Source organism: Phascolarctos cinereus, unplaced genomic scaffold (genome assembly GCF_003287225.1).
Source record: "Phascolarctos cinereus isolate Bilbo 61053 unplaced genomic scaffold, phaCin_HiC Scaffold_1;HRSCAF=81, whole genome shotgun sequence".
In the NCBI taxonomy this organism is placed as follows: Eukaryota; Metazoa; Chordata; class Mammalia; order Diprotodontia; family Phascolarctidae; genus Phascolarctos; species Phascolarctos cinereus.
The window spans coordinates 160,149,013-160,173,413 of NW_027555514.1; the positions used below are offsets into that span (position 1 = coordinate 160,149,013).

General features: G+C 40.4%; 1 protein-coding gene and 1 long non-coding RNA gene across 8 annotated transcripts in view; one reads left to right on the top strand and one right to left on the bottom strand.

Annotated features, from left to right (window-relative positions):
* The window catches only part of FRMD4A (FERM domain containing 4A), a 767,521-nt gene that overhangs the window by 661,779 nt on the left and 81,341 nt on the right, over positions 1-24,401 (top strand). For all 6 annotated transcript variants that reach the window (XM_020999677.2, XM_020999676.2, XM_020999675.2 and 3 more), the window contains 3 exons: positions 2,948-3,013; positions 3,214-3,271; positions 10,025-10,111. In XM_020999677.2, coding sequence (XP_020855336.1) covers positions 2,948-3,013; positions 3,214-3,271; positions 10,025-10,111 — 211 coding nt within the window. The remainder of the gene's footprint in view (positions 1-2,947; positions 3,014-3,213; positions 3,272-10,024; positions 10,112-24,401) is intronic.
* The window catches only part of LOC110217333 (uncharacterized), a 184,954-nt gene that overhangs the window by 154,600 nt on the left and 5,953 nt on the right, over positions 1-24,401 (bottom strand). The gene's annotated exons all lie outside the window — the stretch shown is intronic.

Sequence of the window (24,401 nt, forward strand, 5' to 3'; positions counted from 1 at the left end):
CACTTGCATCATTAAGAGGCTAGAAAAGATTGCCTCTGATCTGGAATGAGTCTTCATTAGCCTTAACTCTATGATCCATTATCACCAGATATGGCCGATGGAAAACTGAACAGGTGAAGGTCTGGCTGACCATTTTTACGTGTTTCATTGGTGTGCAACCATTTTTGCATGTTTCATTAGTGTCCATGTGCATAATTAAAAAGGTTTACACTGATTCTTTTCCCTGGGCTCTGCATAAGATGAAGGGGGAAAAAAAGTACTTAATGCCATTGATATGACCCAAGCTCTAGAAACTGACTTTGTAAAAACCCTATATGATACATAATTAAGGGTGCCAAAACAGTGTGGCATTTAGTGTAGGAGGCAGGTTGGTGCAAAGAAGCTGGGAAAGCAGCTGTGGCATCTCCTTCTGCCCACTTGAAACTGACTTTCTCTATCTAGTGTGAAATGAGGCACTACAAATTTATAGGCGTATATGTACTCATGGAAATATCCATAGACCAAGGATTCCTTCTGTTCTTGGAGAAAATGCTGCTCAGTGATTTCCTTTGCCATGTTAGCATGATTTTTTCCCCATGACTTGAAGTAGACTTACTAAGGCGGAAAAAAAAAAGCTTCAGTAGAAACAGAGTGAATCTCTTTAAATTCCTAAATGTCATGAAAATAGTTGTCCCAATGAAGATAGCTACTCCTTCCTTACACTTACCCTGCCTTCTCTTTCTTTGGGGGCAGTTGATAATAGTGACAGTTTATATCCAAATCTTTCATCTTTTCAAAGTACTTTCCTCGCAAGAACACTGTGAAATCTAAATATCATTATCCCCATTTCACAGACAAGCAAACTGAAAGGTTAAATTACTTGCCCAAAGTCGTATATAGTTAGGAAGTGTCAAGAGACAGGATTCAGACCTGATTTCAAATCCAACATGTGTTTCAAAATTCTGTAGAACTTTAATTGAAAAGTAGAATGCTGCGCATTTATGTAGCCTGTTTCAAATGAGCTCAGGACAGTATGCAGAAATATGCAAATCTCTGTTATGAACAAAATAAAATCTCAAAATATTAGAACAAAGACAGAGGAAAATTTGGGATAAATAAAAAAAAAGTAAGTCTTGATTCTGCTCCTTTGCTACCTGTATGATCTTGGGCAAGGCACTTAACTTTTCTGAGCCTCAGTTTCCCTATCTGTAAAATGAAGTGGTTCAACTAGATAACCTTCAGGCTCACTTTTTGTTACATGTCTATGATTCTTTGAAGGGCTACTATGTACAGTAGATAGAAAATTCATTGAATTTGTTGTGCCAAGACATATTACATCTATATTATAGATTCCATAGAAGTTCATTGGTGATATAGATCCATTATAGGTAGACCAACAATGTGGTTAAGAGCTCTCCTAAACTATTGATATTGAGATCATGCAGGACAACCAGGTCTTCTCACCAATGTTCCTTATAGTGCCACTCTGAGAAGGAGAGCATCAGATTGGATGAATCAGCTATTGGTCTCATTTAGTGTGGATATTTTTTTTTCTTGATTGAATGGAGATCCCATGGATTACCCTGAATGGTTCTCTTTCCACTGCACCCACTTTTTTGCATCTGACCAGGTTTTCTGTCCTTTGTGGAATGGAACCTTATTATCCCATGGCCCTTTTGAGGCTTTTAAATTATTTTTATTGCTGATAATAAATTTAAAAAGACAACTCATGAAAAGGCTTACTCTTATCCCACTCTTATCCACTGCTCATCTTTCTTATTTCTCTTAGAAAAAAATAATCCAGAGTATGCTGGTCATTTTGTGATAGAAGTTGGGAAAAGGGGCTGAATTGAAAACTGGATTAGGGGTATAGGTAAAAAGTTGGAGGACTGGAAACAGTGCTAATTCTAATGCTGGGGTCAGAGGAGCCAACCTTAGCAATGATGGAATATCACCCTTGGAGTTTGCCCTACTGAAACTTCTTCCTCCACCCTGACACTGAAAGTTCTGCTGCCACACAATTGAAACAGCCCTAGGGCAAGGTGATAAGTGGAGACTGTATGGGGATGGGAATGGAGACAGTGGACCAGGGAAGTGTGGAAGACTGAGGGATCCAAAAGAGAGAGAGGAGAGAATGCCCAAACAGTGGTTGGGAGCAAGGCAGGGAGGAGGGGACATGGGACAGTATCCTCAATAACACAGTCCATTCCTAGGTGAGTTCAGTTACCTTTATTTAACAGAAATTAAACCAAGGAACATCCATTCTTCCATGAGGTCCAGTGGCTGGACCATAGTTAGAACTCAGAATTTTTACCTGTCCTTCCAATCTACCAAGTTATTGGCACATGGACACAGGGTGAGCATAGGTTACAGTACCACCAGTGGCATTAAGTTACACTTGTAGGTGGTACTGGGTTCCATTGGCAGGCTTAAGAGATTAACAACCAAGTAAGTGTTATTATTGTCCTCATTTCCCTAATGAGGTAACTGAAGTTAATGGAGAATAAAGGACATGTCCAGTATTATATAACTCTTCAGTGTCCAGAACAGGATTCAAACCCAGATCATCTGGACTCCAAGTCCAGCACTCTACCCACCATGCCATGCTGCCTGTCCTTCACCTTATGCTACCGCAACACAGCAATGTCTTAGCACCTTGCAAGAGGCTATTCCCAAAATCTGGTCTCCAGCCACACCACTGTGCATTTGACTGAATTAAGAAAATTACAGTCAAGCTGGAAGTCCTTTGAGGAAAATTGTTTCTTAATCAATCTCTAGGCAGTCTGTGCGAGAAATCTTTTATGCTGAGAATGAAAATGCCACTGCAGTGGGGAAAAATCTTTTCCACCTGGAGTTGTCTGGCCCTGGAATCATCTGGGAATGATCCTTTGAGGAGAAGTAGTTCACGTAGCAAGAGGCTCACTCATTAACCTGTACAATAATTAAATGATATTCCTTCTCTTTCCAGTGAGGACAGAGTAATAGAACACTACAAGAAGCTGAACGGTCAAACCCGAGGCCAAGCAATTGTAAAGTAAGTAGGAACTCTCCAATGTTAATGAAGGTTGTTTTTGTTTGTTTGAAAACTTCCCTAAGGATAATGTTACCTTCAAGTAAGTGACTGACAAGGGAAATCTTCCATGCAAAAGAATATAGAATAAACTAATTTTTACTGAATGACATCTTTGGCATATTTTCTTTTTGTGTTCACCTGTTGTATTCCTTATTCTACAGCTATATGAGCATCGTAGAGTCTCTCCCTACCTATGGAGTACATTATTATGCAGTGAAGGTAAGTGACTCCAGAATAGAGGAACCCAGTTTTTTAATGGTAACAAACCTTCCTCTTGAAAAATATCCTTCTCAGTTTTCCACTGAAGCCATGCTAAAGATTTTGCTGTTGTATTCCTTTAGTTAAAAGGGTTGTATGCTCCAAGCATAAAAGTCAAGAGAATTACTAAATTCTGTTCCTTCCAATTAGAGTGAATACAAAAGTAATAGCATACAAGAAGCCAAACTGGACACAACAAAAGTCAAGCAATTGTAAATATCATCTCTTTTGAAAGCTCTATGTATTAACATAAGACTTTTCTAGTCTTACCTCAATTTTTTCCATATGTATGCTAGGTGGCATAGTGGATAGAGCTCTGGGCCTGGAGGAAGAAACACCAGAGTTCAGATCTGGCCTCACACACTTACATGTAACCTTGGACAAATTACTTAATTTCTACGTGCCTCAGTTTCCTCAAATATAAGATGGGGATAAAATAGTAGGTGCTTAATAAATGCTCATTTTCTTTTTTTTGCCATCATCTTTGATTTTGTTATTTTTTTTCACTTCCACAAGTTTTTGAGTTCCAAATTTCTCACCCCTCCCCCCACCCCAAGATGGCATGCATTCTGAATACCCCTTCCCCTGGTCTGCCTTCTCTTCTATCTCTCCCCCTCCCTTCTCTTATCCCCTTCTCCTTCTATTTTCCTATAGAGCAGGATAGACTTCTGTACCCCCATTTCCTATATTTCCTATTTCCCAGTTGCATGTGAAAACATTTTTTTAAAAACATGTGTTTTTAAAACTTTAAGCTCCAAATTTTCTCCCTTCCTCCCTCCCCACCCACCCTCATTGAAAAGGCAAGCAACTCAGTATAGGTTGTACATGTGCAGTTATGCAAAACACTTCCTTAGTAGACATGTTGTGAAAAACTAACTCTATTTCCCTTAATCCTATCCTGCCCTCCCATCTATTCTATTCTTTCTTTTGACCCTGTCCCTCCTCAGAAGTATTTGCTTCTGATTACCCCTTTCCCAATCTGCCCTCCTCTCTATCACCCCCTGCTTTCTTGTCCCCTTCTCCCCCTATTTTCCTGTAGGGTAAGACAGATTTCCATACCCAATTGAATGTGTATGTTATTCCCTCCTTAAGCCAAATCCTATGAGAATAAGATTCCCTCATTCCCTCTCACCTTCCCCTGTTTCCCCTCCACTGTGAGAGACTTTTCTTTTTGTTTTTTTGTGAGATAATTTACCCCATTCTACCTCTCCCTTTCTTCTCCGAGTATCATCCTCTCTCATCCCTTAATTTTATTCTCCAGATATGACCCCTTAATCTTCAACTCACCCTGTGCCCTCTATCTATCTATCTATCTATCTATACATACATACATATTTTTTTCCTTCAACTACCCTAATACTGACAAAGTTCTCATGAGTTACAAATATCATCTTTCTATGCAGGAATGTAAACAGTTCAATCTTAATAAGTCTCTTATGATTTCTCTTTCCTGTTTACCTCTTCATGTTCCACTGGAGTCCTGTATTTGAAAGTCAAATTTTCTGTTTAGCTCTGGTCTTTTCATCAGGAATGCTTGAAAGTCCTCTATTTCACTGAATGACCATTTTTTCCCCTGAAGGATTATACTCAGTTTTGCTGGGTAGGTGATTCTTGGTTGTAATCCTATCTCCTTTGCCCTCCGGAATATTATATTCCATGCCCTGCGGTCCTTTAATGTAGAAGCTGCTAAATCTTGTGTTATCCTGATTGTGTTTCCACAGTACTTGAATTGTTTCCTTCTGGCAGCTTGTAATATTTTCTCCTTGACCTGGGAACTCTGGAATTTGGCTACAATATTCCTAGGAGTTTTCCTTTGGGGATCTCTTTCAGGAGGAGATCTGTGGATTCTTTCAATTTCTATTTTGCCCTCTGGTTCTAATATATCAGGGCAGTTTTCCTTGATAATTTCTTGAAAGATGATGTCTAGGCTCTTTTTTTGATCATGGCTTTCAGATAGTCCAATAATTTTTAAATTCTCTCTCCTGGATCTATTTTCCAGGTCAGTTGTTTTTCCAATGAGATATTTCACATTGTTTTCTAATTTTTCATTCTTTTGGATTTGTTTTACAGTGTCTTGATTTCTCATAAAGTCACTGTCTTCCAATTGCTCTATTCTAATTTTTAAGGAAGTATTTTCTTCAGTAATCTTTTGGACTTCCTTTTCCAATTTGGCCAATTTTTCTTTTAGGGCATTTTTCTCCTCATTGGCTTTTTGGACCTCTTTTGCCATTTGGGTTAGGCTATTTTTTAAGGTGTTATTTTCTTCAGTATTTTTTTGGGTCTCCTTTAGCAAGCTGTTGACTTGTTTTTCATGATTTTCTTGCATCACTCTCATTTCTCTTCCCAGTTTTTCCTCTACTTCCCTTACTTGCTTCTCAAAATCCCTTTTGAGCTCTTCCAAGGCCTGGGACTGATTCATATTTTTCTTGGAGGCTTTGGATGTAGGAGCTTTGATTTTGTTGTCTTCTTCTGGTTGTATATTTTGATCTTCTTTCACCAAAGTAAGATAATATAGTCTGACTCTTTTTGCGCTGCTTGCTCATGATCCCAGCCAATTACTTGAGTTTTAAACTCTTTGTTAAGGTAAGAGTCTGCTTCCAATGTGGAGAGTGTACTGTCCCAAGCTTCAGGGGTTTGTGTAGCTGTTTTCAGAGATACTTGTAGGGACCTGTAAATTTTCAGTTCTTCCAAGGTGGTATGATAAGGGGCGAGGTGTTTACTCCTTTCCTGGCCTGTGACCACAAGTATTCCTTTCTGTCCTGTAACTGTGAGGAGGGGTTCCTCTCCACAGCCACTACAAGCTCCACCATGCCAGCGCTCCTCCTCACCCCAGCACTGCCCAGAACTGTGACCCAGATCCACACGGGCAAAGCAAGAGATTCCTGCGTCAGCACTGGCAAACAGATCCCTGCAGTCCCTCTCTGATCAGCCACTGGCTTCCCCCTCAGTCTGTGGGCTGGAAGCTCGGGAAGCAGCTGCCCACCCCAGGGCCACGCTCTTGGGGAATGGAGCTGAAACCCCGCCTTCCTCTCTGACCACCGACAGAAACAGACTTTTCCCACTGACCTTCTAAGTTGTCTTTGGCATTGGTGGATTGAGGAGTCTGGAAACCTCCACAGCTGCCCCCGATTCAGTCCTCTGAGGCCTGCTCCAGGTTTGCGCACCCACGCTGTGCTGCGCTCCCAGCCCGGGATACACCTTTCTGATCAATCATCCAGGTTGTCTTGGGCTGGAAATTTGTTTCACTCTGTCTTTTTGTGGGTTCTGCTGCTTCAGAATTTGTTTAGAGCCATTTTTTATGAGTATTTGGAGGGGTTTGGGGGAGAGCTCAAGCAAGTCACTGCTTTCACTCCTCCATCTTGGCTCCACCCCCTCAGGATCACCAATAAATGCTCATTTTCGTCTTTCCTTTCTTCTGTCCTTCCTTTGGACTTTATTCAAGTTACATTAATCAATTCAACTTCTGTGATAGAGCCACATGCTAGGATTGTATACTAGAAGACCAGGGCTGAAGGTCACATGATATATTCAGAATGCTTCTTGTTTAGTCTAGTTAACTTATTTCAAATTCTTACAAGATTTGCATTCACTAAGTTTTCTTTGATACCTAACCTAAGTGTGTAATGAAAACCCTCTTCCCACTGTTTTGTCTTCATGGAAATGGAGGATAATTAGTCACCACCTTCAATTAATTAACCCATCATACACTTCTGAACATCAGAGAATTTCAAGTTAGAAGGGCTATCCCATCGCATACTCTTCTTCAGACTGGGCCTCTTGGACTGTCCTCTGCTAACTTTGGTTGAGTGACTTGTAAAATGAAATCATGCCAAACCTGTTATAGGATCCTCAGATCCTGAGGAAGGAGTCAAGGAAGAATCAAGCATTTACTTAATGCCTGCTGCATGCCAGGCACTGTGCTAAGCACTTTATAAATATGATCTCATTTGGTCCTCACGACAACTCTGGGAGGTAGGTACTAGCATCTTCCACTGTGCCACCTAGCTTCCTGAGTTGGAAGACTTGCAAGCCCAATGGATTATAACCAAAGAAACCTGTAGCTAATCTAGCTACTTGAAGGAAAGGAGTTTATTAACCTGAGGAGACTGGGAATTCATTACACTTTGGCTCTAGTATTGAGAAGTACTCCCATTTTTAAATTAGGTGCTTTTAAGAGCTACTAAATTCATTCCAGTTTGCCCTGCTATTACTTCAGAGAGGAAAAAAAATTCCAACTATTATAAGAGAACGCTCATGGAAACAAAATTATGTATTTTGTTTGGCTTTTTTTTTTACTTTAGAAATATTCCAAATTGAGGAATAGCACAGGGATCTGAGCAGAAAATTAGAAGCCTAAAATTTTTCATTTCTAAACTCCAATTCATTGTTTGCTCTGAGAGAAAGACTTAATTTCAATTTTTCTTTCTCAATATGGAGGTTAGAATTCTCTTCAACCTACCAACTCCAAAGGCTTCTATAAATATTCCAAAGAATATGACAAGTCTGGTGGAGACTTTAAACTTCACTGCCCATGGTAGGCCTTTGCTTGGACTGCTTTACAATTTAACAAAAGATTGCTTTATGTATGCCCTTCTTGTATGTATTCTGTCTTTGAGTAAACTTTGGAAATGTGCTTTTTTTGTTCTTTATGTTAGTGAGCAGCAATAAAGCTTGAGGAGACTAAATGACTTAGGATTCTTGACTCTTATGGAATTTCAAAGCATCGGTAATTGCTCAACTCCCTCTTTGAGTAGAAGGCATAGGAGTCCAAGTCTGCCTAAATCAGTTGTATCAAGATGTAACATTTTGTAGCCCTGCTATTTCCCTAATGCATTCTCTTATGGGGTTATAAATATGCTAACCTGCTTAATCCAGTGTTTCAGTAATATAGATTCACTCCTGCTATGATTACTGAAAACGTGATATATAGACATGGATTTTGTCAAGAAGCTTCAAGCAAAGACATGACATCTTTACAAATATGCTTTAAAAAACCCCACCCATACCCTATATTCAAAGCCTCAAAAACAAACAAACAAAAAAAACCAACCATTTTTCTCCAAATAAAATCCTATTCTGATAGACGGGAAGTTTTACAGAACTACCCCTGAGGCCCTGAGACATGCCAGGCTTTAAAAACATTTGCCATCCTACAGGTTTCGGCTCTCAGTGAGATCAGAGTTAGAGACACCTGGTTATTAGTGGGCATTATAACGTTCTCACCATAGACCTGTAGCATCTTTGGGGTTAGTTAACAGCCCTTGAAACTCCAACAAAGAAGAACATCCTTTTTATATCATATAAAGGAAAATGTAATCTAGTCCACCCTTCTGGAAGTCACTTTGTAAATTTTTGATGACTATGTCTACATATAGATATAGATACACAAATGTGAAGTATTAGGCAGATGTTTAGAATAACTATTAAAATTTTACTATCTAGTGACAAAAAAACTTCTATTTAAGTAAGAATCTTTAAGTTTTCGTTTCTATGCTCTTCCTTCCTCTCTCCTGCTTTCCTTTTTCCTTCTTTCCTCTCCTCCTTGTCTTCCCTTCTTTCCTCCCCTCTTTCCCTCTCCTCTTTCTTTTCTCCTTCCTTTCTACCCTTCTTTCCTTTTTTTTTCCCTTAAATCTCCCAGGTTCTATTCCAATACTGATAAAACAGCTCTGTTTTTCTGACCTAGGCTGGTTTGCCCCTCTTTAGAGGCAGCCTGCTGACCCTCCTGTCCTGGTTTACCTTATTATTGCCTGATTTAGTGTGGATCACTCATTACATTTTTAACTCTACTGCTGTTCAGAACTCCCAAACTCAGGCAATCCACCAGCCACAGCCTCCCCAGAAAAAGGGACTACAGGCATGCACATTATTATAATAATAATCATCCCACTGGATGCCCAAATGCCCTCTTGCATTGTCATTTACAACCTTTTGCTATACAACTCAGAAACTGTCCTTGTCAGTAATTCCTCAGTTCCAGAAAGCCATCTTTATTGTTCTGCTCTAAACTCCCACAAAATGCATTTATTCATTTCTGCTGAATGAGGGAACCAGCCCTCAATTCCCAAAACCCCAAGAGTAAAAAGGACAAGGCATTTCTCATAGAATCATAGCATTTTAAAGCTTGAAGGGACCTTAGAAATAATCTAGTTCAACACCTCCTTTTACAGCAAAGGAAACCAAGGCCCAGAAAGGATTTCCATGTAAAGTTATTGTTTATTCTTACTTAGTATGCATGTGGTTACCTAAGGTCACCCTGATAATAAGTGGTACAGCTGGGACTAGATTCTATGGTCCCTGACTCCTGATCCAGTACTCATTCTTCTTCAGCATTGTGCGTATAGTAAACCCTCACTAGATCATGGAACCCTGTAAGAATTGTATATAGTAGATGAAGCTCCTAACTTTGAGCAACCTATAACACGGGATGTTAATACTTTTTAAATAACTTTTGGAATAATGATAAAAATCACAATCATGATGATAATAAGCTAGAATTCATAATTCTGTGCCAGTTCCTAGACATAATTAAAGCTGCCTTTGGAAAAATTCAAAATGAACAAACCTTCCCTGTGTCAAGTTCCACTCTCCCTCCACCTCCTCAAATGAACCAGGGACTTTTCCCCTGGTTCATCTTTAAACTTCTGCCTCTGTAGACAATGATATTAATCCTACCTCACTTCACCCCACCCCCTTTTTTTTTTTTTAATATCCTAGGATAAGCAGGGAATTCCATGGTGGTTAGGACTCAGCTACAAAGGAATTTTCCAATATGACTATCATGATAAAGTGAAGCCAAGGAAGGTAAGTCTGTTATTATTTGTTGTATTAATGTCTTGCTATCTTAACTAGCCCGATGGAGGAAACAGTTGGTCTGGTAAACATGCCAGTCATTTAAGGAGATAGGCATCACTTAAAACTCATCACAGATTTCCCTAAGCAAGTTATTTTCCTTGTCATCACAAAGGAAAACTAAAAGTGAGAAGGCCAGGTTTCTCTTGTCTCTGATCCCCAAGAACCAATGAATGATGTATTTAGGAGAAAAGACAAACCATAAAATCCATTGTTTGGGGTTTGGGGGGAGGTTTTATACAACTGGTTAACTCACTCTGACAACTTTTGTTCCCTAAAACAGAAGTGTTTGTGAGCCTTGATAGCCTATTGCATTCCTTAATGTACCAGAGAAAAGGGGGAAACATAAAATACATTTGAATGGGGAGAGTACACATAAATCAGTGACAATATCCTTTGACATGAAGACATTGATGATAAATCTGGAAAAACTAAAGGACATGCAGCAGAGAGGGGAAAGCCAGGCAGGAAGCTGTTACCAAACTCATTGTCAACACACAACAAAAGGTTTGAAGGGGCTTCCTTTCCTTTTTTTCCCTTAGTTTTCACACATTTCCCAGACCAGAACAAATTGAAAAATTATAATGGAAAGATCTCCAAGGAAAATACTAACAATCAGGTTTCCTGGCAGAGAATGATGGCAAGAAACCAGTTCAAATTCAGAGACTCGTATTAAAAGCATATCAAGAGAGATGGCAATATCGGCCTATTATGTCATCCTAGATAGCTTTCCAATCTTCTTTATCCATGAGTAGAATTGTAAGGCACTTTGCATATCTAAGTTTATTTTAGTTTATCCAATTAGTATTTGGCCATAGTTTACTTCTTTATTAAACTGGTAGAATAAAGTGGCCCCAGAGAGGAGAATGTTAGTTTGGTTATCATTGAGTCCACTAAGTTCAAAGAAAGGAATTTGGACAGAAGATGGATGGATGGTTCACCGGGGAACAATTCAGTAGGAATTTGGCTCTTTGGGGGGCTAGGGAGTGATGTGTATCATTATGTGGCTGTCTTTGAAATCTCTCCAGTTTTCGTTTTTATAATCCATAAGAGGAGCTGGGTATTTCATTCTTATTTTTCCACCTCTCTGTGTCTCTGTTGCCTGTTTCCCACACTGCCTCTTTGAATAATCCTCTATGCTGTTCTAACTCTCTTGCTCTCTTTCATTCCCTCATTTTCTCCCCTACATACCTCTTCATTTTAGAATAATGTAATATTAGCTCTGAATTGGGACCTTAAAAGTCATCTCTTCAAACCATATTCCCATTTTCCAAGTGAAGAAAACAAGACCCAGAGAGGTGAAGTCATTTGCAAAAATCACCCAGAATTAAATGATAGAGCTGGGATTAAAACCAGGCTTTTGACCCAAAGTTCCAGCTTCTTGCCACTAAACCATTTCGTGTTACGAAGGAAGAAAAAAAACACCAGGATCTTCTTTAACAGAGCTTTGTCAACTCATAATTATTCATACCAAAAAATAGAATGTTAACATCAAAAACTGTCATCTGCAAAATGGATAATTCAACTCTGATAGCTTCAAACCCCCATCTCACCAAATTTTTACCAAGAAGCACTTACAGGTATCCACATTTATTAAATTTTGTGTCGCCTCTTTTTCTGACACAACTCTAGTTCAGATACCAGTGACCAGTGATAACACTCAAAGCCAGAATCAAGACCAGAAACCTCAGTACTCGGTGTCTGAGTCAACAATAACTGTACAGGATCTATCCAGGTTAGGGACTTAACAATGAAAAAAGGTTTGTTTTCTCTTGGTTATTATTTGAAAGCTAGACTAGGTTAATATTAAAAAAGCTATCATGTTTCTGTGACTTCTGAGGAACTGTTTGAGTTATCTTAAAATGTGTTTGTAACTGAGGTACAATAGGTTATCAAATCCAAATCCTTTGTGGATTCTCTTTTTGGATATCTCAGCTGGGCTGCCATAGTACTAAATCATAGAGACTGTTGTGGGCTAGCTTGAAGGCCCATTGAAAGTAAGAGTAGGAGATGAAGAAAGCATAATCCTACTAGGAGATTCATTCCATAGCCATGAATAAAGAGCCTTACTTCTATGTCGCAATTAGAGTCCTAAATTAGTGTTGAGTTGAGACTTAATAATAGCTGGCATTTTTGTTGTTGTTCAGTTGTTTCAGTCGTGTCTAATTCTTTATGACTTCATTTGGGTTTTTTGGGGATTTTTTTTTCTGGCAAAGATACAAGAGTGGTTTGCCATTGCCTTCTCCTTCTCATTTTACAGATGAGGATACGTAGGCAAACAGGGTTAAGTGATTTGCCTAGCATCACAGGGCTAATAAGTGGCTGAGGCCAGATTTGAATTCAGAAAGAGGAGTCTTCCTGACTTCAGGATATTCATTGCGGCCACCTAGCTGCCCACACATGAGAAAATAAAGGACACAGTAATAGTCACATTATGAAATGACTGACATTGATAGACTTAGCTCTTCACAGCAACTCAAGACGACTCCAAAAGGTTCATGATGGAAGTTGCTATCCACACCCAGAGAAAGAAATATGGAGTCAGAATGCAGATGGAAGCATACTATTTGTGCTCCTTTTCCTTTGTTGTTTTGTTTTATTGCTTCATTCTCGTGGTTCCTCCCATTAGTTCTAATTGTTCTTTACATCATGACTAATGGGAAAATATGCTTAATATGACTGTATAAGTAGAGCCTATATCAGATTGTACATTGTCTTGAGTGGGGAGGGGGAGAAGTGAGAGGGAGAGAAAATTTAAAACTCAAAATCTTATGGAAGTGAATGTTGAAAACTAAAACTAAATTAATTCAAAACAATAAATTTCCATTTCAAGAAAAAAAAGAAAATAAAGGACAATAAAAGGCTTAAGCACAGAATTATGATAAGCACAAAATAATTGATCTTCTGGGCCTAATGGCTCCTTTACATAAAAGTGTCTGTCCGTTAATGTAATTCTATTTTAAAATAAGACTTTGGGAGAAGAAACTAGCTAAGATGTGTACCCAATAATGTGTATCCCTAAAGAGAAACTGATGAAAAACTGGAATCCCAAGAGACCAAAGTCAGGGTGAACATGTCACAAGTCCCACTGAGCTCATAGTACCGACCAGCCTTTTTGTAGGGCACCACCACATTCCCAAAGCCATATCAACTGAAGCCTCACGACGGCACTTAGAAAGGAGTAGGGGGTGGCCTATACCCTGCACTCTGCATGCAAGTCTTCTCCACCGTATTACTTCCAGTTTAGGCCGCTCTTGCCCCAGCAACAAGCTTAAAGTTTTCCTAGAGCTTCTGACCCAGTTGAAGCAGGGGTGGCAAGTGGCATGATGATAATATGAGCACATGAATGACCACAGTAGCAGGGGTGAGGATGTCCTCCCATCCTTTGAGGGCCCAGAGGCATCCTGTGGTAAGCAGGGTTTTAATGACTTTAACAAACAATTAACACAGTCAGAAGAGCTAAGCAGCCTAAACAGATCCTCTGGAATGTTTCCATATGCCTTACAAAAACATTGCCGGCATGCTGAAAGCTCTCCAGAAATGGCAACTGACTTTTGGAACTTGCTAGGTTTTCCAACTCTGGACTGGGGGAGTTTTCACAGCTTTTCTTCCATGTGCCAGGGAGATCAGATATTGTACTGCATAGCTCATTCACCCTTCTGGGTTTGGGCTGCCTTTTGGGAAGAAATAAAATATAGCTTCCCCTTTAGAAGTAGGATGGAATAGAGGAAGTATCCTGTACCAGGCACTAGTGGTTCGAAATCTCCTTCAAAAAGGGTGGCCCTTGGGGCAGCTAGGTGGTACAGTGGATAGAGCTCTGGCCTTGGAGTCAGGAGGGCCTGAGTTCAAATCCAGCCTCAGACACATAACGCTTACTAGCTGTGTGACCCTGGGCAAGTCACTTAACCCCATTGCCCGACCAAAAGAAAAAAAGGGGTGGTGGCCCTGCTTTCTTCTGGGATCCACTTTTGCCCAGGAGTCCATTGCCCTCACCCCATTTCCTGGAGACCACCTTGATGAATAAGATGCTGTGTAGAACTAGAACTCAGCCTAATACATGGCTTCTAAATCTTTGAGAAAAAGGCCAAAAAGAAGCCATTTAGCTCACCAGGAGTTGTTAGACATGTGACAGAGGGGACCCTGCAGACTAGCCATTTGTGTTGCTCTTAATCCTTTCAAGCTCAAATGTCAGTTTGGGAAGTATTCTGGGGCTGCACATGCAGAAGTCTCACAAAACTACCCCAAATATGCAATACCTAAATATAGAAAATCAACTGTTTGTACTCACCCCCTGCAAATTAGCATTTGCCCAAATGCCTCTGTACTAAAGGAAATCCACTTTACAAATCTAAAATTTCTAGAAAGGATTTGAACAAGCGGCCACTTTGTCCCCTCCATCAGCATCTTGGACCCCCCCTTTTTCTTTCTTTCCCCAACTATTCATTCTTTCTCATTCTCTTACCCTCCCTCCCCACTTCTGTGCTCCTTTCAGCATCAAAACACTGTGTACCATAACCAAACACACCTTTTTGTGATCTTATCTTTTTGTTTCTTCTTTCTCATGGCTCCTTTATATTAAGTTTTATGGGGATTTGTGTTGCCAGTGGGAGTATTTTCAGGTGTTTGTACTGACAGAATACATTTGTGTTGAGTTTTTTAGACCACTGTAAGAAAAGATTAGAATTTGGCACTGGCAAATATGAGTAAATGTGGCCTATAGGCTTTTTTTTTTTTTAGCATACCTGCCAGTCTGTACATGTGTGTACAAGAAGGGGACAATTCAGTGCAAATGTTGCATTTGTTTCAAGAAGTAATGAAGCAAATATAATCAAACTGGTAGTTCTTGCTGATGATAAAACTTAAATTTTGTGTTGACTTGAATAACTGGTCAAAGAAGTGGACTTAGATTACTGGGGAGAACCTTCAGCTGTTTTCGTTAACCAATGACAGTGCTTTTTCCTTTGTCCAGCAAAAGGCATCAACATTTAGAAGATGCCCCCATTATAGAAGGTTATGCCTCTATAGTCCCATCAGGGTCAAGGGGGACCTCTGAAGTTCACCAAGTATTCACCTAATTCTTCCCATCACAATATAAAAGTTGGATATGTTTTTTTTCATCCTTTGGTCTTCAGAGCAGTTAAATAGAAATTTAATTAATTTTGCCAAAGAATCATTACAATTTCTCTCCTGAAATCAGATGTCAAATTAGGCAGCAAAAAAAAAAAACAATCAGCTTGGCAGACATTTTTGATGACAGGGCCTTCTGATTCCAGAGGAGGACCTCAGACTCTTTATATCTGGCTCCAAAAATTTAGAAAGTGCCTTCCCCTCAAAAGGATCGTGGTAAATGAATGTTGTTTACTTTGATCAACATGACCATGTTATCACACACACTGAAGCCCCCAAGCTCCATCTGTAACATACCCAATACAAACTAAAGCATTCCACTTTCTTTTCCCTTTCTGAAATCGGTGGGTAAGTTTTCATGTCTCATGACAGATTGGTATACAGGGGTGGGGAACCTTCGGCCTCAAGGCCACATGAGGTCCTCCAGGTCCTCCAGTGCAGCCCTTTGACTGACTCCCGACTTCACAGAACAAATCCCCTTAATAAAAGTATTCGTTCTGTAAAACTTGGACTCGGTCAAAAGGCTGCACCCAAGGACCTAAAAGGCCACAGGTTCCCCACTCCTGGCACAGCACAAAGAACATTGAATTGGACATGTAGGATTTAAGATTTTGGATTTAGCCCTGGGAGGGATTGTAGTGTCCACACCTCTAACCCCACCCCTCACTTTGCAGATGAGCTTACTGAGGCCCAAAGAGGCTGAGCAATTTGTCCAAAGTCTCCTAGGTAATAAGGAAAAGATCCAAGATTGAAACCTAGGTCCTTCCATTACAAATCCAGCATTTGACTTAGATTCCAGTCTAAATTCTGCTACTCATTTCTCTGTTACCCTAGGAAAAGTCACATCTTCTTTTGGCCTCTGTTGTCTTTACCTGTAAAATGAGATGTTTGGCCTAAATGTCCCCTAAAGGTCCCTTCTAACTCTACGCCCTATTCAGAAATCTCATTGCTCCTAAGAATAACTTTTTAAAAAATTAATGTCAAAATGGAGACTCTACTGTGCCAAGGTATTCTACAGAGAGAAAAAAAGCCAACAACCATCTATGAACTAGTATCAGTCATTATCTACAGGGCCCAACCTGATTACCAGTTTAGATGGGGTAAAATCTTTCTCGAGGGGAAAAATGACAGTATCGTTTTTCTTGTTATCTGGCAGTCCGTATTTATTTATTTATTTGATGTGCTATTAGATGGGCTTTTATGTACACTTAGATGTTCAATTAGATGCATTATGGAGTCCCCAGTGAAGCTTCAGAAACAGGAGTGGGTTTAAATGGACTGCTGTTTATTCCAATTTAACATTTCTTTCCGAAGTGGCCAAAGCAGCTTTATGTTGTCCCTGAGAACAACTTCCGACCAGGGAAATTTACTCTGGGAATTGATGTCATGGACAAAATTAGTAAAGATTTTTGAACTGAGTGAATGAGGGGACAAAGAAAATCATATTTATAGGAAGTACTCCATTTAATTGTGCTCTGATTCCCAGTGGAGTTGCCCTATTTAATTATTCAGTGTAACCATTTCTGTTAAGAATGACTTGTTTTCTCTCCCTTTTGACTCTTTTCCTTATTTCTGAGTGCTCTTGTTTGGTCTGGTTCTGGATTCTTATTCATACTGTCTTCAGCATTCTCCATGGATACCGAAGCCTGTGCTGGACCCTTTATATATTTAACATTCTTTGCATTTTGTAGTCTCTGCTCATCCCATGGTGCTTTGATCAAAGAGCCTCTCCCCCATTCTTATCCCCACCCCCAACACCACTTATCAGTCCTTCAGATCTCACAAAAGAAGGTTGAGTGGGCCTTGGCAGGATTCAAAAGCTTGTCTGGAACAGTTTCTGGCATATGGGGCATCCTCAAAGACCAGCCCTGCAAGAATGCTTATCATGAGAAAAATCCACCCTTAACAGTGTCACTAGATTTTTCTATTTTGAAAACCCTACACCCCGCCCCCACAAACGCACACATATCACACCCCATTTTGGGATAGTTTCTTGAACCATTGCTAAATAACCCCAGGTGGGTAAAAAGCATGAGAAACATATTATGACACCCTAGACTTTCATACAAATATAAAACTTGGTTTACAAAAACTAGAAGATAATATAGAGAACTGGATTCTAGTCTCAACTCTGCCACTGATTAGCTATATGACTTCAAACAAGTCAATGCCCTCTCTAGATTTTAGTGTCATCTTTAAAATGAAGGACTGGAACCAGCCGATATCTATCATATGTTTCACTGTTGAAATTCCGTGCCTCTAACTCTTATACGCGGAAACACTGAACTGTAACTTAGCAGTTGTGAAATCAGTCCAGGTGAAATTGCCCCTACCTGGTTATTATAGGTGGAGAGCATCTAAAGTCTCTTGAGCAGGGGTGGGGAACGTGTGACCTCAAGGCCATATGTGGCCTTCTAGGTCTTCAAGTGAAGCCTTTTGACTGAATCCAGGTTTTACAGAACAAATCCTTTTGCTAAGGGGATTTGTTTTGTGGAACAAATCTTTTTATTAAGGGGATTTGTTCTGCGAAGTTTGGATTTAGTCAAAGGGCTGCACTCAAGGACCTAGAAGGCCACATGTGGCCTTGAGGCCTCATGTTCCCCACCCCTGCTGTAGAGTTAGCCCCACAGAGATGTGAGCTGCTCAGATGCTAGCAGATATTGATGCTATACAGATAGCATTTTCATTTTGCCCAGGATAGCTACACTGTTGGGCATTTTGCTATGGTTATTTATCAAAATATGGAGAAAATATGGGATTGTTTTAAGTCTTAGTAGCTTGAAACTGTTTTTAGACTTTTGAGACATCCTGTATATCACACTCTGCCTCTCAGGAAGCTGTGATAGACCATTTCTAAGATGAAAGTAACATTGCCTTGGATTTTTATAATGAAGCCAATTCAAAATAATCCAAAATCTAATTCCTCCCTGGGGCAGGTACACCCTTAAGAGCTACCATTTCAAAATTACTTAAGCATGCAAGAATATGACTGAATTTGACTTTGCTGCTTATTAGCTATGTGACTTTGGGCAAATTACCAACCTTTCCATGCCTCAGTTTCCTCATTTACAAAATGGGAAGAATAACATTTGCATTGCCTTTATTCATAAGGTTTATGCGGATATACTTTGCACTGTATTATAGTACACCATATTGATATTATGCAAATAAGCCACTAAAAGCACTCAAGTGAATTTTTACTAAGCTGGTTGGTTCATTGTTTGTGATCATTTTAGCAGTGATGGTTGGTTCTAAAGTAAGTTGAGTCCAAAAGTCATAGCTTCTTTGTGTCTCTACTTTTCCCTTTTTGAAAGGGAATAGTGAGATGTGACCTTTTCATTAACTGGAAGATTCCAGAAAATGCTACATTCCCCTCATTGTTGCTAATTATATAGCAAAGTTGTTGGGTTTTTCTTTGTTTTTTAATCACTGAAAAAGAGTTTGGTAATAGCAGGCAGCAAATAGCACGTGTTTATAAAACTGAAGAATTTTTTTTCTTAGTCTGTAAGTGGGGAAACCCAAAGTCTCCCAGTTCATCCAGAGTTACTATCTGGCCCATTCCTGACCCTATGAAGGGTAAGACAAATTTCCAAGGATACTAGACATTAGTCTTTGCTTTAAGTCTCTCCACCACCACAGCCACTCTCCCCATCCCCAGCATAGATCCCATCGATGTGGACCTGTGGCTATTTGTCTTTCGATAGCCTGTTCTCAGATTGTGGGCAGCCTGTGCTGTGTTGCTAAGAGGGATACATCTGAACTGATTGGGATTGAGAGAGTGGGAGGGAGAGATGGAGAAGGAGAGAGAGGAGGGGGTGAAAAAGGGAGAGTGGAGGAGAGAGTGAGAAGGAGAAAGGAAGAAAGAGAGGGGAGAGAGAGAGAGAGAGAGAGAGAGAGAGAGAGGAGGGGGTGAAAAGGGGAGAGTGGAGAAGGAGAGAGTGAGAGGAAGAAAGAGGGAGAGAGGGAGAGAGAGAGATCATGAATGAAATGGTGGCCAGGTAAAATCAATAGAGAGGCTTGTTTGAATGAATACTTTGATGTGGGAGTAGGAATGGGTCTAAATTGTTCAGAAAGGGTCACTGAATGTATATCCACCCCTGCAACATATACACATTCATATCCTTCCTATTTTTCATCTGTATACTAGACAATTTGCCCAGAGACAATCTGAAATGGATAGAGAGCTGGCTGTACTTAGTGGGAATATTTCTGAGGTCAACAGAACAAGTGAAAAAAAAAAAGAGAATGGTGAAAAATCATATAAGCAATTTGAAGATTTGAGGGAGAATAAAATAAGGTACAGTCCAAGTATGCTCTGGAGAAAGATTGATCAAATTAGAGTTTCCCTAGCAAAAAAAGAATCACAGTGGAAAGCTGCCCGTCAGTGGAGCTCTGCCAATCCTGATATCCTGGGCAAATGCCAATTAATCCAAAGACCAGACGATACCTGATCATATGCTCAAAATCTCTTTTTCCTCCCTGGCCCCCACACCTTTTATCTGTTGGGGTAGATTGCCCTGTAATACCTAGGGTTCAACTTCTCCAACATCAGTTGCTGATTTCCTACAGCCTGTTTTCCTTCCAGCAACTGATTGGACATTCACACACAGAGTTGAGAGGCCATGTAAATAGCTATGTTGATTGTTTACATAGCAGGAGTCAAACTCAACAACATTTGGTATTTATAACATACTTCTATAAACACTCTACCGGCCAGCCCAGCCTCAGATTTAGACTCCCACAACATGTCATTAGAAACATTCTGTTAGCATTAACCCAGGAGCAGAGTTGACCATGTATGTGTGCCTTTGAAAAAGCAAAATCAAAACCAAAAGTTTTTATTGGGTAATGAACTACTACCAAGCAGCTGCCTGCCTGCACTGCAGTGAGCCATGTACAATTAGCCAATTAGCCACTTACACATAGTTGGAGTTTCCTCTGCAGTATCTTCCCTTTTTGGCTGAGAAACTGATTTGTGCTCTTAGTTATGGCCATGCAGAAAGGAAACAATTTCGTATTGGACCAAAACTCAGAGAAATTCTAATGAGGCCTGTCCATGAGGACCGCTCCAGCTTCATATGCCACACAGTTCTCATGATCAGGCTTTTTCCAGGGCGCATTTGGTGGTCTGAATGGGACTTCCCAATTTTTTTCTCTAGTCAATCCTCTCAAGCCCTTTGGAAGGCAGATTTACATTGTCAGCTGAGATATGGTCCCTGAGTCCCTGAGACCAAGCCTGACCTCATTCGAGGAAAATCTGTGCTCCAAAATCCAGAAAGGAAATTCAGTAGAAGCAAGGGTCCTAAAACAGCTCTAATATTACAGTCTCTTCCAGATGTTCACATTTGACTGGAAACTAAACTCCCTTCCCATTTCAACAAGTGTTATAAGTCATGGCCCAGTCAATCTCTGGGTGTGTGTCTATGGAGTCTGTGTATGTGTACATAAGTATTTAAGTTTATGTTTGCATCTGCAGAGTTGGAAAATCATAAAAAAGCTGGTCCCCAGCCAAAAGTGTCACTAGCCAGCTCTGTGAAAGTTAATGATTCCTTGGCCACACATCATCAGTCAGCGAGGAAAACTTGCTCTCCTGTCTGTTTCTCCCCTGATTAGAAGTGGCTGGTGATGCTGCATCACCACCTGGATGTTTGGGTGCACATAGGGGAGGACGCTGGATGGGAGTGCCCTTTACTACTGAGTCACAACCAGAGGGCAGATCTGTGGAGACAAGGCTGCAGAACAGGACGAGAGATGACAGGGTCTGAGAGCTTCTTGGGGAGACAGGGAAGCAGCTACTGAAGGCTGAGTGGGGAGGGATCTTATAAGGGATCTTAACCCTTTCTGTGTCATAGACACCTTTGACAGTCTCCTGTAGCCAATAGCCCCCTTCTCAGAATATTTTTAAATGTATAAAATAAAAATACATAAGATTATGAAGGAAATCAATTATATTGAGACACAATTATCAATTAAAAAAAAAGTTCACACACCCCAGGTTAAGAATTCCTAAAAGGGGGGCAGCTAGGTGGTGCAGTAGATAGAGCACCAGCCCTGAAGTCAGGAGATCCTGAGTTCAAATCTGGCCTCAGACCTAACACGACACTTAGTAGGTGTGTGACCCTGGGCAAGTCACTTAACCTCAATTACCTTAAAAAAAAAAAGAATTCCTACAAGAAAGGCTATTTGTTCTGGGAGGCCCTGGGATTCTCATTAGGAAGTGATGGAGCAGGAAGAGTTGAAGGTGACTCTGAGGTTTTGGGCCCCAGTGATTGGGCCTGTTTACCTCAGTTTCTTTTGTTGTACAATTGGGGATAATAATAGCACCGACTTCTCAGGGTTATTGTGAGGCTCAAATGTGGTACTTTTTAAGGGACTGAGCGCAGTGCCTGATACATAGGAGGTACTTAATAAATGCTTGTCTTCCTTCCATCTCTTTTATCCTGGGTTTTAGTCAGAGATTCTTTTGTGACTTTTCATGAATACAGTTTTAAATTTAGTACATAAAATAAACATTAGATTACACAAAAAGTGGGAAAGGAGACAAATCCAAAAAAGAAAGTAAATCCAAATAGCTGCTTTCAAGTCAACAGAATGTTTATTTAAACGGTGTTCCACTCTGCTAAGTGCCAGTCAAAGATGAAAAAATAACCCTGTCTGCCCTCAGGAAGCATGCAGTTTAGTAGGGAAAACATGGTAGGTATGTAAATAAATGTAATGGAAATTGAATTATGAGTGAATGCATGGAAAAGTCAAATAGAATGGCATGAACATTTTGAAAGGGAAAAGCATTACTTCTAGCCATGGAGATCAGAGAACAGATGGGAGCTGGACCTTGAAATGGGAAAAGTATTTCAATAGGTGGAGTTGGAGAGCCGAAGGGAGAATACAGCCTAAATTCATAGAGGACCTACTTCTCAAATTAGTGAACAGTAGTCACCTGTTTTGGTAAGAGTGTACACTGTGTGAAGGAAAAGTCGATTCTGGGGTGTCTTAAATGCCAAGCTAAAGAGGTTGTATTTTACTGTGGAGGCAATGGGGAGTTGTCAAAGGTTGTTTGCTTTGTTTTGTTTTTTAAGGGGTATAACAAAGTGATGCCTGAATATTAAGGAGATTATTTTGGCAAGCTGTGTGAATGATGAATTGAAGAAGGGAGAGAATGGAAAGAGGCTGGTACAAGAGATAACATGAATTGGGATTATTACATGGGAGTGGCAAGTAAAAGACAAATGCAAGTTATTGCTAAGGAAGACTGGACAAAATGTGGTGATTCCTTGGATATGGAGGGTTGAGGGAGAGGGAAGAATTGAAGATGACTGCAGTTTTGAGCCTGAATTCCTGAAAAGACAGTGGTACCACAAGAGAAGGAAATTAGGAGACAGGCAAAGTTTTATAGCTAGATAATGACTTTAATTTGGAATGTGTCGAGTTTGAGTTCAGTAAAATGGAAAGAATACTAGACTTGGGGTCAAGAGAGACCTTGGTTAATATTCTACCTCTGACATGTATTGGCTTTGTGACCTCAGGCAAATCATTTAGACTCCTGTACCTGTATCCCCATCTTTAAAATACTGGTAGTACTAAACTCACAGGATTGCTCTAGGGACCATAAAGGATAATGTTTGTGAAATATTTTGCAAACCTTTAAGTTATATATAAATGTACATCATCATTGTTATCTTGTTCCGCAAAATAATATCCCAAAATGACTCTTCCAGTGAAGGTTCCAGTGAAGACAGAGACTGTGGGAAGCTGTCCTTCCCTCTACCTCAGGCACCCACAAGAGCTGCCCCACCTGGGAAGCCAGTCCCAGAAGGTGGGAAACTTCAATCTCTGTTGGAATCTCTCCAGACCCAGCCCTACCCTCAGGGCTACAGAGAAACTGGAAGGAGCTCAGGCAGGAATAAAAAGTGGTGAGAGGGAGTCCAGGGGTTGATTAGGTCAGGGCGGGGAACTTGTGGCTTTTAAGGCCACGTGTGGCCTTCTAAATCCTTAAGTGTGACCTTCTGACTGAATCCAAATTGGCCGCACTTAAGGATTTAGAAGGCCACAGGTTCCCCACCCCTGAGCTAGAGCATCACAGCCTGCCTTTCTTTGACAGGAGTGTTATCCAGGGTCTTTCACTTCAACGTCAGGTGGCCTGTGCTGATAAAATGTCACCACAGCATTTCCTACTTTCCCAGAGCAAAACAGACCGATCTTTATGTAGTCAGAGAAAAATACGTTGTACCTCCATATGACCTGGTAACTAATACCAAGAGCATGTCGCTTGCATGCTCACATGAATAGTTAGATCAATTATGTTGGATAGAATTCAGTGGAATTAGGGGAGGGTACAAATAGCATAATAGCAAGTCCTATGTTAAGAATGGGGGATAGGGAAGGAGGACTTTTTTTTTTTCTTTTGGTGTGGCCTGAACTTTGAAAAATGGAAAAGAAGTAAAATTGAAACCCCTCCCCGTTTTTTTTCTCCTATCTGACTAAAAAAGAACCATTAAACCCTAAGTGCTTAGCAGCAAAGCAGACTGTTGCCAAACCTTTGAAAGAGCTTTGGGTAGTCTCTAGGCCTTTCATTTCACAGAGGTATGACTTGGCAAGCTCGGCTTACTGGATGCAAGCAACATGGCTTTCTTCTCGTTAAGGAGCCCTTGAGAGCTCGTTTCAGTGGAGACATGCAACACTTAAGAAAGTGTGTGGGACTTTGAAGTGACCATGATTCAGAAAGGAAACCCATGCTCACTTGGCCCTCACCCTGAAACCGTGAATCAATACAACACCAAACAGTGGCAAGTGAATAGCCAGTCAAATCCATTTGGGGAAATCAGCCCTCGCCTTGAACAAGAGGGAGCAGATTAGAGAAAGCTAAGGATTTCTATTAAGTAAGTCATTCAAGTCCCACCTTAACCAGACTGATTGGATCAGTTTATAGCCAGCGTGAATTATGTAGGGTTTAGGTCTAGTCCAGTATGCAAGTCAGGTTCTAGTTTATGATCACCATTTGTCCCCTGAACCCACCCTGAAACAGGGATTCCCAAATAAGATAGCAATTAAGATTGAGGTTGAACTAAATGACTGCTGAATCAAGGGGATAGGAAGCTGGAAGAAACCCCAGAAGCCA